The 21,572-nt window shown below is 43.7% G+C and overlaps 2 protein-coding genes across 6 annotated transcripts in view; one reads left to right on the forward strand and one right to left on the reverse strand.

The window, feature by feature from the left end:
- Positions 1-21,572, forward strand: part of LOC120736692 (junctophilin-1-like) — a 44,352-nt gene that overhangs the window by 3,257 nt on the left and 19,523 nt on the right. For all 4 annotated transcript variants that reach the window (XR_005696580.1, XM_040036968.1, XM_040036970.1 and 1 more), the window contains exon 2: positions 13,578-14,337. Coding sequence is in view for 3 of the 4 variants with exons in the window: in XM_040036968.1 (XP_039892902.1) it covers positions 13,578-14,337 (760 nt within the window). In the remaining variant the exon portion in view is untranslated. The remainder of the gene's footprint in view (positions 1-13,577; positions 14,338-21,572) is intronic.
- LOC120736693 lies at positions 158-20,654 on the reverse strand. 2 transcript variants are annotated; one of them, XM_040036971.1, is made up of 3 exons: positions 18,467-20,654; positions 9,840-9,847; positions 158-171 (listed from the first exon to the last, which is right to left on the reverse strand). In XM_040036971.1, exon 1 carries the CDS (start codon positions 19,895-19,897, stop codon positions 18,701-18,703), a length of 1,197 nt encoding a protein of 398 aa, XP_039892905.1. In that variant the 5' UTR covers positions 19,898-20,654; the 3' UTR covers positions 158-171; positions 9,840-9,847; positions 18,467-18,700. The 2 variants fall into 2 exon arrangements, 1 of the variants encoding a protein (XP_039892905.1); XR_005696581.1 differs by lacking the exons at positions 9,840-9,847; positions 18,467-20,654 and adding an exon at positions 570-937.

The following is a 21,572-nucleotide window of genomic DNA, read 5'->3' on the forward strand; positions in this document are numbered from 1 at the left end:
GTAGTAAACAAAAGTGTGAAACAACTCAAAACATGTTTTACATTGTAGATCCTTCCTAACAGCCGCCTTTGCTTTGATTCCTGCTTTGCTCACTCTTGGCGTTCTCTCCATGAGCTTCATGAGGTCGTCACTTCAAATGGTTTCCAACAGTCTTGAAGGAGTTCAGAGGTGCTGAGCACTTGTTGGTCCTTTGCCTTCACTCTGCGCTCCATCTCATCCCAAACCATCTCCACTGGGTTTATGTCAGGTGACGGTGGAGGCCAGACCATCTGGTGCAGCACTCCATCACTCTCCTTCTTGGTCAAACAGCCCTCACACAGCCTGCAGGTGTGTTTGGGGTCATTGTCCTGTTGAACAATACATGATGGGATGGCATGTTGCTGCAGGATGCTGTGGTAGCCATGCTGGGTCAGTGTGCCTTCAGTTTAAATAAATCCCCAACAGTGTCACCAGTAAAGCCCCCCACACCAGCAAACCATCAACTCCATGCTTCATGGTGGGAACCATGCATGTAGAGACCATCGTTCACAAAGACACAGCGGGTGGAATCAAAGTTCTCCAATTTGGACTCATCTTGTGTTTCTTGGCCCAAACAAATCTCTGCTTGTTGCTTTTCCTTAGTCGTGGTTTCTCAGCAGCTATTTAGCCATAAAGGCCTGATTCCCACAGTCTGCTCTGAACATGTAGAGATGTGTCTGCTACTGGAGCTCTGTGTGGCATCTATCTGGGCTCTAATCTGAGCTGCTGTTAACTTGTGATTTCTGAGGCTGGTGACTCGGATGATTGTATCCTCAGCAGCAGAGGGACTCCTGGTCTTCCTTTCCTGGGGCGTCCTCATGTCAGACAGTTTCATCGTAGTCTTGATGGTTTTTCTGACTGCACTTGGGGACACATTCAAAGTTTTAGCAGTTTTCTGGACTGACTGACCTTCAGTTCTTACAGTAATGATGGGCTGTTGTTTCTCTTTAATAATAATAATAATGGATTGGATTTATATAGCACTTTTTTCAAGGCACCCAAAGCGCTTTACAATGCCACTATTCATTCACTCTCACATTCACACACTGGTGGAGGCAGCTACAGTTGTAGCCACAGCTGCCCTGGGGCAGACTGACAGAAGCGAGGCTGCCATATCGCACCATCGGCCAGAGGGGCCGATGGTGCGATATGGCCTTTACTTAGCTGATTGGTTCTTGCCATAATATGAACTCTAACAGCTGTCAAATAGGGCTGTCAGCTGTGCACCAACCTGACTTCTGCACAACACAGATGATGGTCCCAACACCACCAATGAACCCTCACAGGCTCACCTGTGAGGTGAAACCATTTCAGGTGACGACATCATGAAGCTGAGAGAAGGCCGAGGGTTTGCAGCAGGTTGGCTTCTTTCTTGAATCTAAATTCTAAAACATATTTCGAGTTATTTATCTTTTCTTTTTTTGCTACATAATTCCATACATGTTGCTTGATATATTTGATGTAATTAGTATATATCTACATATGTACATATATTGTGCATATATAATGCATATGTGTGTGTAATCATCACAGCTGCACAGAAAGATTAAATTGATTAAGTGCTTGCTGCAGTCTTGGTGTTGCTGTTTAATGCTAAAGCTCTGTGTTAAAACTGATAAAATTAAAAAGCTTGATTTTTGTGTCCACTTCTGACACCATCATGCCACAAAACGAGAGTTGGAAATCCATTAATGTTGTTGCTTAATTTTATTGCTTGAATGGGCATTGGTGATAAATCGCCTACATATGCAACTGAAATCAAATCAGTATAATTTGTCAGCTCAATTTGTAATTCTTATATAAGGCACTTTGATATTTCAGAAGGCCTTCTGCTTCTAGATTATGGTAGTTTTTTTCTGTAAAGCGGATGTAGGTGGTATTATGAAAGGAATATAATGAAAGACTGGCTCAATAGACCTAAATGACAGAAATCATAACAGTTTTACAGTTATGTATACAGTTATTCATAGATCTTACAGAAACCAGTCTAGTCTGGTGTTTTCAGTTGGACTCTGGAGGCTTATGCCTCATTGCAAAGTAGCTGCTTGGAGTTATGTTTGGCCATCCAACAGACTTCTCAGTGTCTCAAGTTACTTCAGTCTTTTAAAATAGAACATCCTGACATTCTACAGCTGAAAGTAGCAGTGCCACAGCTCTCCTAATCAGGCTACAAAGCTAACAGTTTTTTCACTTAATGTCAGACACTGGTCGTAGTTTTAGAATCGCAAAAACTCCCAGCTGTCAAAATCTTTTCTTAGACTCAAACATGTTAAGAAACACATACAGTTATTTGTCTCCCGTTGTGCTTATTGTTCATTTTTTGACTTCAAGACAAGCTCCAAAGATTGCACAGGGTGTAGGATTTGGAAACGGAGCAGAGGATTGAAAATCAGCATGTATTGGAACTCATAGACAGTTAATACATGCAGCACAATAGCACACTATACTCGGTCAGCACAGTGGTTAACTTTTTTCTTTATTATGATTGTAAAGAAATCTAAAGTGGAATTAGGTTGCACTTAACAATGAATATAAAAATATGTTAAAATATAAATATATTTCTTTCATTCATGCACATTAAACATGGAAAACAACACAAGACCACCAAAATGCATATTTTGATTTATTCCTGTAATTACTGCATGTTCAGTATATGAGGTGTGCTTTCAGTTCACTGTTCATGATGGTAGTGACTTTAAGGTAAAGACTGTTGGTGAATCGTCTGGTGCATGTTCTAATCGATGTTGTCCTGAAGTTGACAACAAATCTTTTTTCTAACAGCGGGAGATGAAGATGTCTTCCAGGACAGGCAGCTGGTTTGTTTGTCTTTTTGTGTGCTGCAGAGCTGCTCCCTTACTATAACAGAATGGCATAAGTGCAGACACCTCAGTGGAGTTCTGGTAGAAAGACGCCAAGAGATGCTGCAAGAGATTTACTTCTTGAGCAGTCTAATGGGGGCATTATGCTCACTGTGTCATGGGTGTGTCGTGATGATTTTGACCTCACGTGTCGCCCACAATCTTTGTGGTGCATCGGCGGATCATGCTCCGCTCGCTTTCTGTAACCCGGGTCTTTGTGCTGCATCCACCGCAGTAAGCCGAAGACACGACTGTACAATCGTGTCAGTTTTTACCACCATTTTCTTTCCAAGCTCCTCGGACCACCACGACCTGGGTGACTGTGAACCTACACAAACAGTCAGTTTAGTTATTGTTTGCAAACTGTGTAGTTTTGTTTTATTAGATTTTTAATTGACTTGAACATTTTCTTTGTGCTTCACCTTTTTTTTTCTGGAGAAGACTTTTTCAAGAATACAGATTGGTGTGTGTTTTTTCTTTTTTGGTTCAGTGTTTTTCTGTTTTGCCACCGTCATTCAAAGCAAAGGTGCAATTAACAAATAAAGTGGAAGCGACTGGCAACAGCAGCAACTCAGCCATAAAGTGTTAGGTCACATGAAAGCTGTTCTACCTGCAAAGGGTGGGCCGACATCCTATTAAATAATCTGGATTAAGAATGAGTTGTCGCTCAGGTTCATATGTGTGTGAAGGCCAACAAGGAAATTCTTCTGCAGAATATAGTGTAGATTAGAGTTGGATGTCTTGAGACCACTTATACGTGGTCTTGGTCTCGGTCTTGGTCTCGCTGTTTCGGTCCTGCGTTCTCAAATCGACATAGTGTTCGGGAGATTTGGAGTCAACCATCAGCGGAGCGGGGGGGTGGCTTACTGGGCTTAAGCCCGGGTCATTTTTTCGGAAGCATGGGGTCTTTTGGAGTGTAATTTGTTAGTTAGATGCCTGACTGACAACTGTATAAAACAAAAACAACACACGAAGCACAGAGCGCACCGTCGTAAATTCCCCCTAATTTTGGTATGATCCGAGCTCAGGCACTAGGCGACTGAGCGCAGCACCCATGTGAGCGAGGGGGGAGGAGCTGCTGCCTGCGAGTTTGCTGCAGACAGAGGAGAGCTTAAGTTTGACCAGGTACCAAAGCAAATCATTCGTACTGTACTAATAATGTAAATATGACGGTGTATCACAAAAGATTGATATCAAACTGATCACTTGGTTGCGTTACTTGCTCTTCGAGTGAATCAGCAAATGGATAAATAAAAAGCCGAACAGCAATGCTGATTTTTTAGAGAGTCTTAGCTTACATTTCATATTTTCAGTTGTTACCCTCCACGGCTAAACAAACTCTAAATCTGTTTCAGTTGTGTACTGATGTACACAACAATGGACATAAGAAGCTTCTTTCAAAGAAAAAACTCAGGTAGATGTTATTTTATATATTGTGCTTTGGATGTTGTTCAGTATATTTCTATGCAAAACAAGAGGAATTTCAATACACAGCAGTATATTCACAGTTGAAACCAGATATTTACACTTTATGGAGAAAACATAAAAACTTTTTTTACTGTACAACATCAATTTAGAGTAAACTTTTGTTTTAGATAAATAAATATTGAAATATCTTTTGAATTAGTTAAATGTCAGAATAAAAAGAGGGAGCTGTCTATTTTAATCACTTTCATCAAATGTAGGAGTACATACACACTAAGTTTATTGTTAATTAATAAGAAACTCCAGACGATTCCATTCTGAGCTGAAGAAGCTTCTGATAGGTTCGTAGAGTCCATGTGAGTAAACTGGTGGCACAGCTGTGGATGCATATAAGGCAAAACACAGAGCCTGTTTCTGTGACATGGGAACATCAAGAGATGTCAACCAAAACACCAGGAAAAGAACTGTGGAGCTCCATAAGTGTGGCTCAGTTTGAATACAATTTGGTGCCATTTGCAATTAAGAAATACAGATAGTTTCTCTCTTTACTCTTAAAGTTAACAAATATGTTTTTTATATTTATCTAAAAAATAAACATTTAGTCTGATTTGATGTTACAATTAAAAAAGTGTTTTTATCTGAAGAGTAAATATCTGGTTTCAACTGTAGATTTGATGATGTTGGTGTTTGGCTTGATTGTCAGCACAAAGAGGGAGAGAGAGGAGCAGAGAGGGAGAGAGAGAATGACGACAGAACAGAGATGAACAAGAGCAGGTGAGACACACGTGTTAGTCAAATGGTTGTTTGCCAAAACTCATCAGAACATGTATCTCGTACCTCGTGTTTCTTTTTAGATACCATTTGTTACTTTTCAAATTCTATATTCATTAAGTTCTGCAGCTTGTTTGCACAACAAGGCTAAATAATTATATAAACTTTTCTGAATCTAAATAGTGTACTTTGGTAGAATTAAAAAATAAGTGTAGTGCAGGTCTATGATGATTTTTAGTGCTACTATCATCTAGTTCTGATTCTGGTTCTGTCTTGGTTAAGTCCTCAGTAGTCCTGATTTTGAACTGTTGTAGTCCTGTTTTAATTCTGGATCAGTTCTGGGTCTGGTTGAATTGGGGTTTAGTCCCTGTGTCTTGATACAGGCCTGACTTTGTTCTGCCTTGCTGCTTAATTAAAAAACTAATTTAAGGTGTCCTGCATATGTATATAGAATAGCATCTGGCTGCAGTTTAAAGACTTTTTTTGTCTCGGTCTTGGTCTCGTCTCAACTTGGTCTTGGTCTTGTCTTGGTCTCGATACCCTCTGGTCTTGGTCTTGTCTTGGTCTCGGATTAGGCGGTCTTGACTACAAGTCTAGTGTAGATTAGGGAATTTAAATTGATGTCCAATACTGATAAATTGTTGCATCCTAAATGTTATGGGGCCATTTGCCTTCAGATGGAGCACTGTTGTTTACAAACATAAATCTGCTAATTTAGACATGAACACTATTAGAATGAAAGAGCAATTTAGCTTTCTCCGAAGGGTGGGTGGGCTGTCCCTCAGCGACACAGTGAGGAGTTCAGTCATTCGGGAGAGGTTCAGAGTGGAGCCCGTACTCCTCCACACCCAAACGAGCCAGCTAAGGCTGTTGCCTCGTGGGCACAGTGTTTCAGCCGGGCATGCCACTTGGACCCAGAACACACTGAAGAGATTGCATCAATCAACTGACCTGGGAAAGGCTCAGGATTTCCTCGGATAAGCTGAAGGAGGTGGATGAGAGGGAGGCCTGAACTTTCCTCCTTCGGCTGCTTCCCAGCAGCCTGACATCAGATAACTGGAGGAAAACCCTGAATGATTTATTGATCTGTTATTTCAGATTTTAACTTTCACTGAAGTGGTTTTAATGAAGTTTCGTACATCATTCATAAAGCATGGCTCAATGTGCTACACTTTTTACTTGCTGTTCAGTTTTTTGGATGTTGATTTGTCATATTTTAGTAATATGTGAACGTCTTTTGTAGCAACATGTTTTCATTTACATGTTTATCACATCATATTCAGTTTAAGTGTTTTTCTTCTTCTTTGTCTGGAGTATAACCTGTAATATTGATGATGCGTGATGCTGCACAGTTAAGCGACTGAAAAATGTGATTAATGGTTTCAAATGCCTTACAGTCTTTGACATTGTCCACTAAACAGTTGTCAAATTTAACTTAATGTCTGAGTGTTTCTTAGTTTTAGACTACTCAGCTAGTCTCATTTTTCCCCTCATTCAGTCAACTAAGAAATTCGTTTCCAGGAACATCCCCAGTTTATATACTGTTAATACTCACACCCACACCCCAGAAATCTCTATCAGCATTTGCCCCAGTGATTCTGAACATGAAATAAAGCTTAACATAGAGATACACAAATTTCTAATTGACTGTTGCATTAATAAAACCATCCATTTCAAATATTTTTGTTATTTCCCAAAAATTGGGATATTTTTATTGTCTTGTGAGTGAAAAAATATTTTCATTTCAGAGTAAAAAGAGACCTACAATACAACCATGTGTTTGAATAAAAACTCAACAACATTAAGCCCAGCACCCAGTTTTAAACATCGCTAACACAACAGCTGCACTGATGATGACGCTGGCACAGTTTAATGTGGAGCCATTAGTGACATGGCGAGCTCAAGTTCAGTAAAAAAACACAACATGTTTCTAGCGTCCAAGACAGCAGCACTGTTTCTGTAATCACCATTAAAACCTTTACTGTGAAAAAGCTGTTGGGCGTCTTTCATCATAGCAACCATCAACAAACTCGGACATGAAGACTTTGTAGCTGCTCAATCCACCACCGTTTCTTTTACACAGCGAAAAATCTTCCAAGAAAAAGAGTAAAGGTACATTTTTTTTTCATGCCTTAGTTATTTCACTTTGACTAAAATTATTTATATATTTTTTGTATTTAAGAAAACATAAAATTTTAGCACGGCACATGAATACAATCACAGGGTTTTGTTTTGTTAACAGATGTTTTTTGCAGTTAAACTTTAAAACGTTGTAATTTCTAAAATGGAAACTAGTGAGCAGTTCATTTTGAAAAACCTGTGTTTTTTCTCTTTTGAATATTCATTACTATTCATTAATAAGACAAAAGTATTTATTATCCGTGGTATTTTACTTGATTAAGTCATGGAATAATCAATAGATTACTTGATTACTAAAGATGACAATATTTGTGGTTATAAATAGGCAGTCTTGTTGTTAAGTGATGACTTATCAACTCAGATAAGTCTGAGCTCAGTCTGCTCGTGCGGCTGACCGGCCAGCTACCTAGCCTGACCGGTCTCTCCAATATGATGTTTCTGTATTGTATGTACGGTTGGCAAGGTCAGTCTCGTAATTGCCCCTTGGGAATAAATAAAGCCTTCTGAATCTGAATCTGAATTTTCAGGTCCAAGCCTCTGCTGTGCTAACTGAGGCATTGTTATTAACTTTTTGTTACGGTTTGTCATGAGGACTCACACGCAGGACTCCGAGATAGGAAGCTTCACAAGCAACTTATTTACACAGTTCACCAAATGTATATACAAATGTGCAGAAATACTGCTATATATAAAAGTGGGGGGACAGAGCTCCAGGGAAATCCAGGGAAACAGACTCTCGCTCCTCTTCCAATAATCCACAAACACGATCAGGCTAGAGAGACCAGGTTACACTTGTGACACATGGAAGACATTGTGAATCCGCGTATTCTGGGGCAGTCTTAGATGGACAGAAACAGGGTTAATCAGGGTGTCAATTTCAAAAGGGCAGATGAAGGTGGGAGATAGTTTTTTGGATTCAGACCTGAGTAGGATGAACCTGGCAGACAGCCAAACCTTCTGTCCGGGCGTGTAAGGTGGTGCCGGGGTCCAGTGACAGTACGCCAAGCGCTCGGCCGTGCAGAGAAGGGCGGCTTGAGTGGCTCTCCTGGCGCGCCGACTCCTCTGGCGATGCTGCTGGAAAGAGGGCACAAAGTGCTCACCTTCAACGGCAGGAAACAGAGGTGGTTGGTAGCCTAGGGGCGCCTCGAAGGGGGACACTCCGGTGGCAGGGGAGGTGAGGCTGTTGTGAGCGTACTCGATCCATGGGAGTTATTCGTCTGGTTGGTGGATGTCAAGCATTGGAGTGCCGCTTCGAGCTCCTGATTGGCCCACTCCGTTTGGCCATTTGTCTGCGGATGGAAACTGGAGGAGAGACTGACCTGAGCTCTGACGACGTTACAGAATTCCTTCCAGACGCGCAACGTAAACTGTGGACCCCTGTCTGAAACTATGTCCGTGGGGATTCCATGGAGGTGTAAAACGTGGTCAGTCAGGAGCTGGGTGGTCTCTAGAGCAGAGGGGAGCTTGGGGAGGGCGACAAAATGAGCAGCTTTAGAAAAGCGATCGATGATTGTGAGAATGACTGAGTTACCTGATGAAGGTGGCTGAACGGTGATGAAGTGGATAGCAATGTGCAACCAGGGGCGGCTTGGTGTAGGCAGTGGTTGGAGTAGGCCGGAAGATGGCTGACGGACGTTGTTGTTTTGGGCACAAATTGGACAAGTGGCAATGCATTCACAGACATCTTTGGCAAGAGAGGGCCACCAGGCGAAGCGCTGAAGGAAGGTAATGGTGCGGTGGACCCCAGGGTGACAGGTGAGCCCAATGTAGCACTCGTGACCTAACAGAGGTCACGAGTTCTACAAAGAGTAAACCTGGAGGGCCCGTTCAGGGGCCCGGTTCTGTTCAATGACCCTCCCTAATGGCAAATTTGATCTCCCAGGTCAGGGTCCCAATAACACACGTGGGAGGGAGAATGGGGGAGTCCTGAGCTGTATCTTCCGAGGCAGTGAATTGGCGTGAGAGAGTGCCGGGTTTGACGTTATGAGAGCCAGGTCTGTAGGTGATCGTGAGCTGGAATCTGGTGAAAAACAGGGCCCACCTGGCTGGCCTGGCATTTGGCCGTTTAGCTGACCGAATATACTCCAAATTCTTGTGGTCCGTCCACACCACGAATGGCTGGGCAGCGTTCTCCAGCCAGTGACGCCACTCCTCCAGGGCGAGCTTGATGGCTAGCAGTTCTCGGTCTCCCACGTCATAATTTCCTTCTGCGGGGGAGAGACGGCGAGAGAAGTAAGCACAAGAGTGAAGCTTACCACTTTGTTGCTGGGAGAGCACGGCCCCCACTCAGGCGTCCGAAGCGTCCACCTCCACGACAAACTGTAGACTGAGATCTGGTTGGAAAAGGATGGGCGCCGAGGCGAAACGTAGCTTCAGATGAGAGAAGGCTCATCCCAGCAGACAGGAACCTTGGGTGAGTTGAGACGAGTTGGTGGCAAAGAAAGCTTACTGTAGTCACGAATGAAACGAAGGTAAAAGTTAGCAAAACCCAGAAAGCTTTGGAGTTGCTTGCAGTTACAAGGGGTTGGCCAGTTAATGGCGGCTTTAACCTTAGCTGGGTCGGCTCTGAGGTTACCTTGCTCAATGATGTAGCCCAGAAAGGAAACTGTAGTTACGTGGAACTCACACTTCTCTTCCTTAACAAAGAGATGGTTCACAAGGAGATGTTGTAAGACCTGTCTGACATGGCGTTCGTGTTCGGTGACGGAGCGTGAGAAGATGAGGATATCATCCAGGTAAAAAAGACAAAGTGGTTGATGAAGTCCCGGAGCATGTCGTTTACCAGAGCCTGAAAAACAGCTGGAGCATTGGTGAGACCAAACGGCATGACAAGATATTAAAATGGCCAAGATGGGTGTTAAAGGCCGTTTTCCACTCATCCCCCTCCCTTTTCCTGACCAGGATATTTGCATTTTGCAGGTCTAACTTAGTGAAGATTGTGGCCCCCTGGAGAAGCTCGAAAGCGGAATTCAACAGCGGGAGAGGATATTTGTTTTTAACCGTAATGTTGTTGAGGCCTCGATAATCAATGCAGGGCCATAAACTCTTGTCTTTCTTGGTCACAAAAAAGAAGCCAGTGGCTACTGGGGAAGATGAGGGGCGAATTAAACCTGCAGCAAGTGATTCGTTAATGTACTTTTCCATGCTTTCACATTCAGGCTGTGAAAGGCTGTATAAACAGCTGGTAGGGAGCGGTGCGCCCGGGAGAAGGTCAATCCCGCAATCGTACGGCTGGTAAGGAGGCAGCGAGCATGCTCTATCTTTGCAAAAAAACCCAGTTTGAGGTCACCCCTCCCCCCACCCCAGGTTACTCTCCTTTCTCCAATCAATGACTGGGTTATGTTGACGCAGCCAGGGGTAGCCTAAGACTAGCGGTGTGAGGGGGGCTTTGAAAACTGCAAGGTTTCAGAATGATTTCCAGAAAGGGTTAAAGAAATGGGCTCTGTAATGTGGGTGATGTCTGGGAGACGCTGACCACTAAGGGCTGTAACTTGAAGAGAGTGTGGTAGTGTTTCAGTGCTTAGTTTTAGCTTATGCGCCAGCGAAGCGTCAATAAAGTTCTGTTTGCCCCAGAGTCAATCGGAGCCCTAAGAGAATGAGTCTTGAGTTGCACAGTTCATTTTGCTGCAATCATGAGACGTGGAGGAGACCGTGAACAGGAGACCTCATCCACCCGTACTCTCCTCTCTACTGGCGGGCGGTCTTTTGGCCAAGCCGGACAAGCGTTGGCGATATGGCCTTTGCAACCGCAGTAAAAACACTCACCGGCCCTCCACCGCCAATGTCGCTCCTCAGGCATTAGTCTGGAGCGCCCCAATTGCATGGGTTGTTCACCCTCTTCCATACTGTCCGACACCTGATTGACTCCGCCACTGGTCGCGCCTCCGCCCAGCGCCATTTCCGTGTGTCCCAGATGCCTCTGGGTAATGTAGTTTCCGGTTCCCCGGCTCGCTCTTAAATGCTCGTCTACCTTCATACACAGTGTAATCACATCAGAGAGAGTCAAAGGTAAGTCCCTCATTACCAGTTCATTTTTCAATTCATCACAAACATTATTCAGTGAGGTACTTATCAATGCCGACTGCCCCCACCCGGTCTCTTCAGCCAAAGTCCAAAATTCGACTGAGTATTCCGCTATACTCAGTCTCCCCTGCTTTAAGTTCAACAATCAAAGAGCAGCCACCTCAGCCCCGGTGCCTCTTTCAAAACCACTTTTAAATTTAACGAGAAAGTCCTGCTAAGTGACCTCAGGGTCAGTTCTTAGCATGGCTTGTGCCCAGTTCAATACCTGCCTGTAACAGCTGAACAATATAGGCAATTTTGGCCCCATCAGTCTCATAGGTCTGTGATCTGGGTCAAAAATCCTGCACACTTATGAAACTCACCCGAGTAAGATTCCATAGCAGGTAAAGATTGCTCCGGGGGTTCTGGGTGAGCCGGTGCGGAAGAGGTAGATGGTACGGGCGCCAGAGTTTCGGAAGCCGGTAACTGTGGAGAGACATGTAGAGGAGGTGTGGATGGGCGTTGAGCGAGGGCTTGGGTGAGCATGGCCAGTTGCTGGTTAGTGTGCTGTAGCATTTGTTTGTGGCGTTCCAGAATTGCTTCCGGGGTGAGGACAGGCTGCAGGGTGGGGGTTGAGTCTGCTGAGTCCATGGTTGGCTGGATCGTTACTGTTACGGTTTGTCGTGAGAACTCACATGCAAAACTCAGCGATAGGAAGCTTCACAAGCAATTTATTTACACAGTTCACTGAATGTATATACAAATGTGCAGAAATAGTGCTACGTACAAAAGTGGGGAGACGGGGCTCCAGGGAAATCCAGGGAAACAGACTCTCGCTCCTCTTCCATTCATCCACACACATGATCAGGCTCTCTTTCTCCAACTATCACCACACAGGAAACAGGGAAAAGATCAAGGGAGTCTGTACACAGGGAAATGTTTGTTAGTTCAATGCTCAGAAACACAAAGGGGAAACTTAGCTGGCAACTTGACGACACTAACGCGAGTCAAACACAACGATCCAGCGAAGAACAGCAGTCATCGCCTGGCTTAAATACTGGTTGCATTAATGAATCTCAGGTGCTTCCTCCTCTGAGGGGCGTGGGCCGAGGACAAGATGAGTCGAGAATGAGTTCCACCCCGGAGAGCGAGAGAGAAACAGTTGATCAGCGCCCTGCTGATCCCCCAGGCCGTGACCTTTTATTGAGATCAAACCAACCCTCTTCTTACATCTTCCCTGTGCTACTGTGATTATATTAGCAAAACCACGGCTCTGTAGCTAGCCACCAGCCACCATCATTACAGTCCATCAGCTAGCTTAACTTCATTAACTGTCTAATCAGTGTGTTATTTTGTTTCCTGTATATTCGTTTACTTTCCAAGTTACAGTAGAGCCGTATGATGCCTATTCACTGAGAAACTGTCAGTCACGTGTAGTTAGCCAGTGAGAGTGCATTTCAATCATATTTGACCCTCCTCATCACGTCTTATTGTATTTTTTTTTTTTAAACCAAGGCTTTTTCTTGTGACATTACCAATAAGTTTGATGTGTCACATGGCCCTCTTCCTATTGAAAAAAACAAAAGTTGTATCCAAGATGGCCGACTTGTAAATGGCCACCATGGTCACCACCCATCTTGAGGATTTTGCCCCCTCACATATACTAATGTGCCACAAACAGGACTTTAATATCACCAACCATTCCCATGTTATTACGGTGTATCCATATAAATGGCCCACCCTTTACTTAAACATGGAGTCTGCCTCACAGTGTTTTACACTTCACACGTGTCCTGGATATGTCATGCTTAAGCACATCTGTTGAACACTTTTGGATATAGTTATAATCACTGATACATTTACACAATTATATGATAACAACTTTGTAGATGGGCAGCCTGTTTATGGCAGTTGAAGTTTGTACAGGTTCCTGACACATTGCTAACATTTCTGTTGGCTAGGAATGTCACCTAAGTTGTTAATAAAATAAAATTATATTTTTACTCTACCTCTGCAGTGACTTTGTTTTTGTTTGTTTTGTTTTTTTAGCTTAGTATCCTACGTTGTCATAAAGTAATGTGGTGTGGTACGATATTTGTCTTGCTATAATGATGCATGGCCAAAAGGTTGATTAAAATGACTTTCATTCGACTATATAAAGTAGTTGGTTCATTGATTCATTGTTGGAGCTCTAGTTGCATTCTTCTTTGCATTCTTGATCTTTTTTATTTACTTTGGTAGCCTCTGTCACTCACTTTGTATTCTACATTATTCTGTATATGCTTTTTATTCTGTCTCTGCTTATTTTTTATGCCTTACTCACAGTCTGTCTTCTCTCTGTGTGTCTCTCTGCTACTGCTGTAGGCACGTATCAAGGTCAGTGGAGTGGTGGCATGCGTCACGGCTATGGAGTACGTCAAAGTGTTCCTTATGGCATGGCTTCTGTCATCCGCTCACCTCTACGAACTTCGCTGTCTTCACTCCGCAGTGAGCAGAGTAATGGTACAGTACTGCGTGACAGCCTATCCGATAGCCCTGCTGGCACACGTGGTGGTTTTGTGCTCAACTTCCAATCAGATGGAGAGGGTTCAGAGAAGAGAAAGGGTCTTTTTCGCCGTGGCTCCTTTTTTGGTAGCCTTCAGCGACTACGCAAATCTGATTCACGCTCATCAATTTCTAGTAAGCGCAGTTCAGCACACAGTGACACTACTATGAGCCGCATCAGTTCAAGTGACGCCAACTCTACCATTAGCTTTGGAGATGGAGACCCTGGCGATGACTACCTGCCTCTTGAGGACAGTGTGGATGCTACCACCACCGAGTCGTATGTGGGCGAGTGGAAAAATGACAAACGCAGTGGCTTTGGTATCTCTGAGCGGTCTAATGGCATGAAATATGAAGGCGAGTGGTTGAATAATAAACGCCATGGCTATGGCTGCACCATCTTTCCTAATGGGACGAAGGAAGAAGGGAAGTACAAGAACAATATGCTGATCCGGGGTATCAGGAAGCAGCTGTTCCCACTAAAGAATACCAAGACCAAACAAAAAGTGGATCGTGCCATTGAAGGAGCAGTGAGAGCAGCAGCCATCGCCAGAACCAAAGTTGAGATTGCCATCTCCAGGTAAAATATCCTGAGAACCATAAGGAAGTTACAACTACTTTTACCACCTTTTTCTTTACTATATTGGAAGTATATACTGTACAAAATTTTATGCATATTTTATCTATACTATTGTCAGAGCATATACTGCTCATTATTAAATACTATTAGTAATACTCTTAATACTACTCTGCATATTTTGGCTTGACACAAAGACATTTTATTGCTCATTTTGACACACTGGCTTACAAATGTAATTGAAACTTCATAGTAAGCATATGGTACTTAGTATTCTGTGGAATGAAAAAATATTTGCTGCTTGTTAGTTTGGGATTGTCTTTCATATGTGTCACGTGTTTCAGATGATCAAATATATTTTAAAACTGGACAAAGATAACCCAAGTAAATACAAAATACAGTATGTAAATGCTCATTTAGTTTATTAAAAGAAAAAAAAGCTATCCAACCCTACCTGCCCTATGTGAAAAAGTAACCGTTAAATCCCCAAAACCTTTGGAAAATTATTCTGTCTAAACTTTTTTAAAGGGTTGAGTCTGGTTACATCTGGTGTAAAACTAACACACCATTTCAAGCCTGTTTTTCAACAGTTTTAACTGCACATCCCCCATCTCAAATATCATCAGCACCCCTAAATGCCCTCCTCCCACTGCCTCACTGATCTGACCTCCTGTGACACCTGCATATTCACCTGCACTCCTAACCAACCCCTGAAGTCCCCACCAGTCAAGCCAACACCAGCATCACTTCCACCTCAATCTCCTCTGCCGGCATGCATCTCAGCCCCAGAAACCCATTTTAGATGCCATACCTAGAATCTACTGGAGCCACTCACTCAATTTTGGGCACAGTGACCCGAGTATTCTGATTACTACAGGGACAACAGTTGCCTTCAGCTTCCACGTATTTTCTATCTCCTCTCTCAGCCCTTGTTATTTCTCAGGTATCTTGTTCCTATTTCCTGATGTTGCTATTGCTACATCTTATCACTACAGCCTTCCTCCTCTGCTTGGACCCAACTACTATGTCTGGCTGGTTAGCCTTAGCACTTCCAGGCCATACTCGGCAACGGTGTTCCTGCATACTATGCCATCCACTTCATTATAGCTTTCCATGTATGATCTGCCAACTAGTATTTATGATCTTTGCTGTTCTTGCTCCTTTTCTCTCTTGGGTTTCTGCTGCCTGAGGTATCACCAAGCACATGATCATTCGTGGCCATCTTTCTGATGTACTGATGGATTGTTGTTGTTGTTCTTACATCCTGGATAGTAATTCTACACTCACTATTCGTTGGCCTGGATTTGGTATGAAACCTTCGATACGTGGTAAAGGCTTTTCTTTTTTTAATGTCAGTGGTTTCTATCTCCTCCCTTGGCTAGCTTATTATTCCAGCAGGGTATCTGGCAGGGCATAGGTGTTGATTACCTAGAGCTTGTTCTTCCCATTCAGCAGACTCCTCAGGATTTGCCTTGCTCTTTGGCGAAGGCAGCTTCTCTAGTGGCCTCTTCATTGTTCAGTTCACCTCTTGTATTCCCATGTAATTCTAGCTATCCTCAATATCTGGAATATTGCATTCTGATAGTGCAGTCTGCTCAGTTCTGACTACTTTCCATCTTTTTGTTGTTCAGGCTTACGTAGAACAGCAGTGGGGACAGGGTAGGGCTGGGCGATATGGCCTAAAATCCATATCACGGTATAATTTGAAGCAAGTGCGGTAACGATATATATTGCGATATATTCTTTTCTTCTGTATCACGTATTTTACACACTATAAGGCGCACTTAAAATCCTTTAATTTTATCAAAAATCGTCAATGCGCCTTATGTGTGAATTCTGGTTGTACTTACTGACCTCGAACCAATTTTATGTGGTACATGGTGCGCAGAAATCTGTCAAAAATGTTTCAGTACAACTTTGGTAAGCTATGAAGCTGCACCGCTTGATGGATTGCCGGAGCATAACGGCTGCCGTATTCAGGAGCCCCGCGGAGTGATCTGGGTCCAAAACTCCGTCTTCTTCAGGTCCCAAAGTCAAACGAACACTGCGGCATCACTAAGAGTTACAAACTGTCTAAATTATTTCCAGTGTTGCCAACTTAGCGACTTTGTCACTATATTTAGCGAGTTTTCAGACCCCCTTAGAGACTTTTTTTCTAAAAAGCGACTAGCGACAAATCTGGCGACTTTTTCTGGTATTATTGGAGACTTATTTATGACGACTTTTTGACGTGAAAATGCATATTGCTCTTACTCTCAACAAGCAGCGGTGCTGCCGTGGGCACCTCACCCGTGCCAAAGCGCTCACAGGCAGATGATAGTCCTCCCCCATCTGCTATCAGGGCACAGAGATGTTCACCCCATGCGTCCAAACTGCAAATGAATCGCGCATGAGCGAAGCCGCTGCTCTCGCACTGACTGTAACGCAGTCAGTTCTTCTTTTACTGTTATGCTGTTTTGTGGATCACAAGGTTTAAAACTACTTATAAACACACACACACACACACACACACACACACACACACACACACACACACACACACACACACACACACAGCAACTCCACCAGAGTGCCAATTTCGGGTCACTTTTGCAGGTGTTCTGGGAATCCATCCTACCTCAAAAAACATCCTACCCAATGTTTCTGCGCAGACGCGGCGCATGTGCACAACACCAAAGCCGAATTAACTTCTTTTTCTCTCACCCATCTGGAATACTTCTTAAGGTTATGGTTATGGCGCGCTTTTAAGCGCTTTGGGTGCCTTGAAAAACGCTATATAAATCCAATCCATTATGGTTAGGGTTATGGTTTGGGGTAGGGTTAGGTTTAGTCACAAGTTACCGTCAAATTATAATACGGGTAGGACGATTTGTCAGAGTAGGATGGTTTCTCAGAACACCGGTCCAAGCCCGGATAAAGGAGCAGGGTTGGAATTGTGACATTAAAAAACAATAATTGCTAAAAGAAATTTAATTTATAGTTCTAAATAAATTCTAACTGCATTTAGGACGTTTTTTACTCACTTTTTGTCTCTTCCACGATGTTATTTCTCTGTAGGTTACAGAGAGGTTACAATTACATTGGCAGAGGCTTCCATGTGGTGTTAGGCAGTTTATTGGACGTTAGTTAGATGGGACCAGTCCCTTCTGAATGGGACCAGTCCCTTCGATCGGTCCTTGGTAATCAAGACTGTCCAGCCTTCAGTTAGCTGTTCCAGTTGCATCCATTAGCAGCTGGTTCATTTGTTCTGCCAGGTGCTCACTGAATACAGTTAGGCTCTTAGGCAGTAGGTGTGAATGATGTGCGGGCCTGGTGCTGGCGAACTCATGCTTGAGACTCTTTCTTGGATGTGATGGTCACATCACATGACATGCAGTTTAGAGTGGTTGCTATGGGGTGCTCTTAGATCCACTAAACACTGAGTATTGTTGTTGTGTTGCATCCATCTCCCATATGCTATTCCAGTGTTGCTTCATCTCCAGCCTTGGTGGGACTGCTCTCATATTGTTTTCCTGCCTTATATTAATGCATCTTTGATGGTTTAGTAGAGAACATCTGGTTTATTCTCATGGTTTCTACTTCTGGTATACCTCTTAAGGTGGTTAGCCAAGACTGTGTATCTTTGTTTGGTTGTTTCAAAGGCCTCAGATATTAGCAGCTTGTTGTACTTCTTCTACACTCCATTCTTCCTCATACCTTTCTGCAGTTTAAATATTTTGCTAACTTCCTGCAGTTTTCCCTTGATCTCAGCCTGTTACACCCCGGCCTAGGCAACCGGGGTGCAACGTACGAGCCCGGACGAGCCCCCACTTGTTACGTTCCCCTAAAAGGGTCCAGGCGGTGAGGGGGAAGTAACAATAAGTGTCCGGGTCAAAAAAAGGAGTCAGGGAGGCAAAACAGTTAAATAAAACAGGTTTATTGAAGTTATTCAACTAAAAGAGACGGACAAGCCGTTATCACCATAAAAGAAACAAACAAAACTCAGGCGTTGGTCAAATAAAGCAAAAAGTCAAAAGGAAAGCACAGCTCACTAGCTGGAAACCACAAAACACAGCTCACTAGCTGGAAACACCGCAACCACTCAGCTCACTAGCTGTACCCACACAAAATGGCACTCTGGCCCAGAGCTCACCCTTCTCTGGGCTTAAATACCTTTAATTGCTGATGGGAGTCAGCTGCGCCGGAGGGAAAGGTGGCATCTCAGGCAGGAGGTAGTGGGACACGCCCACACAGGCACCCTCAGGAGAGAGAGGCCCTGCTAGGGCCGTAACACCCGCTCCCATAAATGCAAACCCATGGTTTGTCATATCACCATAACCAAAAGCGAGTCCACAGCCGTGTCATGACGAAATTGCAGGCTTTCCACCTACCAAACCGCGTAGCAACGGTTAGGCATTTCCTGCGGGAGCTGCCAATCCCATCTCAGCGGGTTCACCACATTACCAGAGAGTGGCCCCAGACCCTCGAAACAGTGTCCCATGGGATAGCCAGGGCTTCGAACCATCACGTGTGGAGAACCCAGCAGGCAGCTAGTGGGCCTTACTGAAACACTTTGCAGACGATTCCTCAAGTCACCGGTACAGGCATGTTTGTTAGCCAGGGTTGCGGGTCTTACTGGTGGTTTTATACACAGTCTGTTCCCCTGCAGGTCATTTTGGGGACCTGGGAAATTGTCAACCAGCGGCCGCTCAGGGTTAATTGACCCCTTACACTGACCACAGGAGCCCCTTACACAACTATGCCCCAAGTGTGGTCCTTTGCTGGGCCTGACAACCTTGTTAGTTTGAGAACCATGAGTTACTGTTTTCAAATCAGGCCTTCTTCCCTTTCGATACGCTTTCCGCTTAAGTGCCAGTTTCACACAATCAGCAACCACATGGCCAGGCTTGTGGCAGAAGAAACACAGTTTTGCTTTGGAACTTGAAACCACCACTTTTTCAGCCTCGTTAGCTGGCTCCCTCCTAGCTCTCCAAGATGTATTGTAGTGAGAAGGGATGTCACATTCTACAGCATTTGTTTTACGAGTTAGGGTAAACTCATCTGCCAGTATGGCAGCCTGCTGTAAAGTGGAAACCCTCTGTTCACTTAAATAAAGAGCAATACACTCAGGAACAGAGTTTTTAAAATCCTCCACAAGCATGAGCTCACGTAACGACCCCAAACTGTTAACCTGGCTTGCAGAGCACCACCTACCAAAAAGCTTTGCCTTCTCCCGAGCAAAGTCAAGGTAGGACTGACCCTGTGCCAACTCCAAACCTCGAAAGTTCTGCCTATAGGCCTCAGACACAAGTTCATAGGCTTGGAGGACGGCACTTTTAATCTTTTCATAAACTAGGCTGTCCTGCCTAGACAGACCAGAGCAAGCTTCCTGAGCCTTACCTGTGAATTTACACAGCAACATCACCCCCCACACGTCTTCAGGCCACTGTAATGCAGTTGCTATGCTTTCAAACACACTGAAGAAGCTCTCAACACTGGATTCACAGAAAACGGGAACCAGGTGGATGTTATTGCCCACAAACGAGCTTCTAGACACCTGTGCACTGATAGCTGTATCATCCATTTCGGGGGCGGAGAAGGCTTAGCAAACACACCCTAATTAAGACACTACCACACCCCTCTGCCAACTCACTCAGCAACTACTGAACAATTAACAGACAACTACACAACTTACTTTAGCTGACCAACTTACCTCTCGCCACACACCTTAACAAAACAACTTACCCAGTTCCAAAACCTTGCCCTGTCTATCTTCCGGAGCGTGCTGGGCTCGAGGCAACTTTAAAGGCAGAACTTCAGCGACCGGAGCCCTGAATTGCCTACCCCCGACAGAGAATTAATCCCCACCCAGGATTACTCCAAAAACAACAAAGGCAAAATAACAAAAGAGTGCCCGAAGGAAGAACTTGGAAAGCTCAGCTGGACACTCACCTACCTTAACTGGGAAGTTATGAATCTCTAAAAGGTGCCAAAGCGAGATAATTAAAAAAACCAAATCCAACACACAACTCCCTTTTCAATTATCCCGGACGAGCCCCCATATGTTACACCCCGGCCTAGGCAACCGGGGTGCAACGTAGAAAAACAGAAATAAGGAAAATGAAACCACAAAGGCTCTCCACCAAAATCCCAAAACGAAAATATCCCATAACGAAAGTATTGACAAACCCATTCACAACTATTTACAACAAACTATTTATTTACAACACGGGGGAGATCGCGACCATGACATACTGAAACACAAGGCTTAAATACATAGAAGGAGCAATCAGGGAAAGGACCACAGGAGGGAAACACAGCTGGGGCAAATTAGACCTGACGAGACAAGGAAACGTAAACTGAACACACTAAGAAAACACAGACTTTCAAAGTAAAGCAGGAAATACATGACAGTCACGCAAAAACAAAACACTGACAACACCGAAACGTAACACAGCCTCTTTCTGCATGGCGGGTATTGCTACTTGTGGCTGGTCAACTTATAGCCAAGCATCTCAAGGATCACTGTTGCTGTGGTATAGATCAGCTGGTTGGTTTTAGTAATGATCACAGCAGGGATTTTATGTAATGTTGGATTCAAATGTTGCATCACTTTGACCTTCAGATACTAACCCCAAGTTGCTCTCCGATACATCCATCAGAGTATGCATGTGTGTGAATGCTTAGATAGAATGCACTTAAAGTGTAGAAGAAAGCGCTTGTGTGCATGGCTGTGAATGGATGAATGTGATCTAAAGTGCTGTGAGTGCTCCAGGAGAGTAGAAGTGCGCTATATAAGAATCAGTCCATTCACCATTTTAAGTCTGGATGAGCTGAATAGTGTTCATTAAAATTGATGCATATTTCTAATCAAATGTGATACCCATGTAACCCTCTACATAATTTTAATGTTTCTTTTTCTATACTGTTCCATTTTAATCACCCTTTGGTTTTTACCTCTTTAGCCAGTTTGGCAGAAATACTTTGTTAGATTGACAGAGAAACCACATTCCTCAGTACAGCACCAAGAAAGCTCTTAGGGGTTTATACCCCATCCCTAAGACATCTGGGAAGCTCTTGGGGGGGGGGGTAAACAAACACATGTGTTAGTTTCCTCATTATTTCATCATTAAGGAGATAAAAGAAGTGAAGTTTATTCCTTTAGAAAAATATCAAATCAAATAAATTCAGCAACACTAAAAGCCCTGAAAGACCCCTCAAGGCAACGAAAGTAGATATTTACAAAATCCTTTCCTTGA

Source organism: Simochromis diagramma, unplaced genomic scaffold, assembly GCF_900408965.1.
Source record: "Simochromis diagramma unplaced genomic scaffold, fSimDia1.1 OVJJ01000630.1, whole genome shotgun sequence".
NCBI classification, from domain to species: Eukaryota; Metazoa; Chordata; class Actinopteri; order Cichliformes; family Cichlidae; genus Simochromis; species Simochromis diagramma.

Bases quoted from the DNA above. Each gene is read 5' to 3' on its own strand.
- LOC120736693 (XM_040036971.1), bottom strand. From the start codon at position 19,897: ATGGATGATACAGCTATCAGTGCACAGGTGTCTAGAAGCTCGTTTGTG.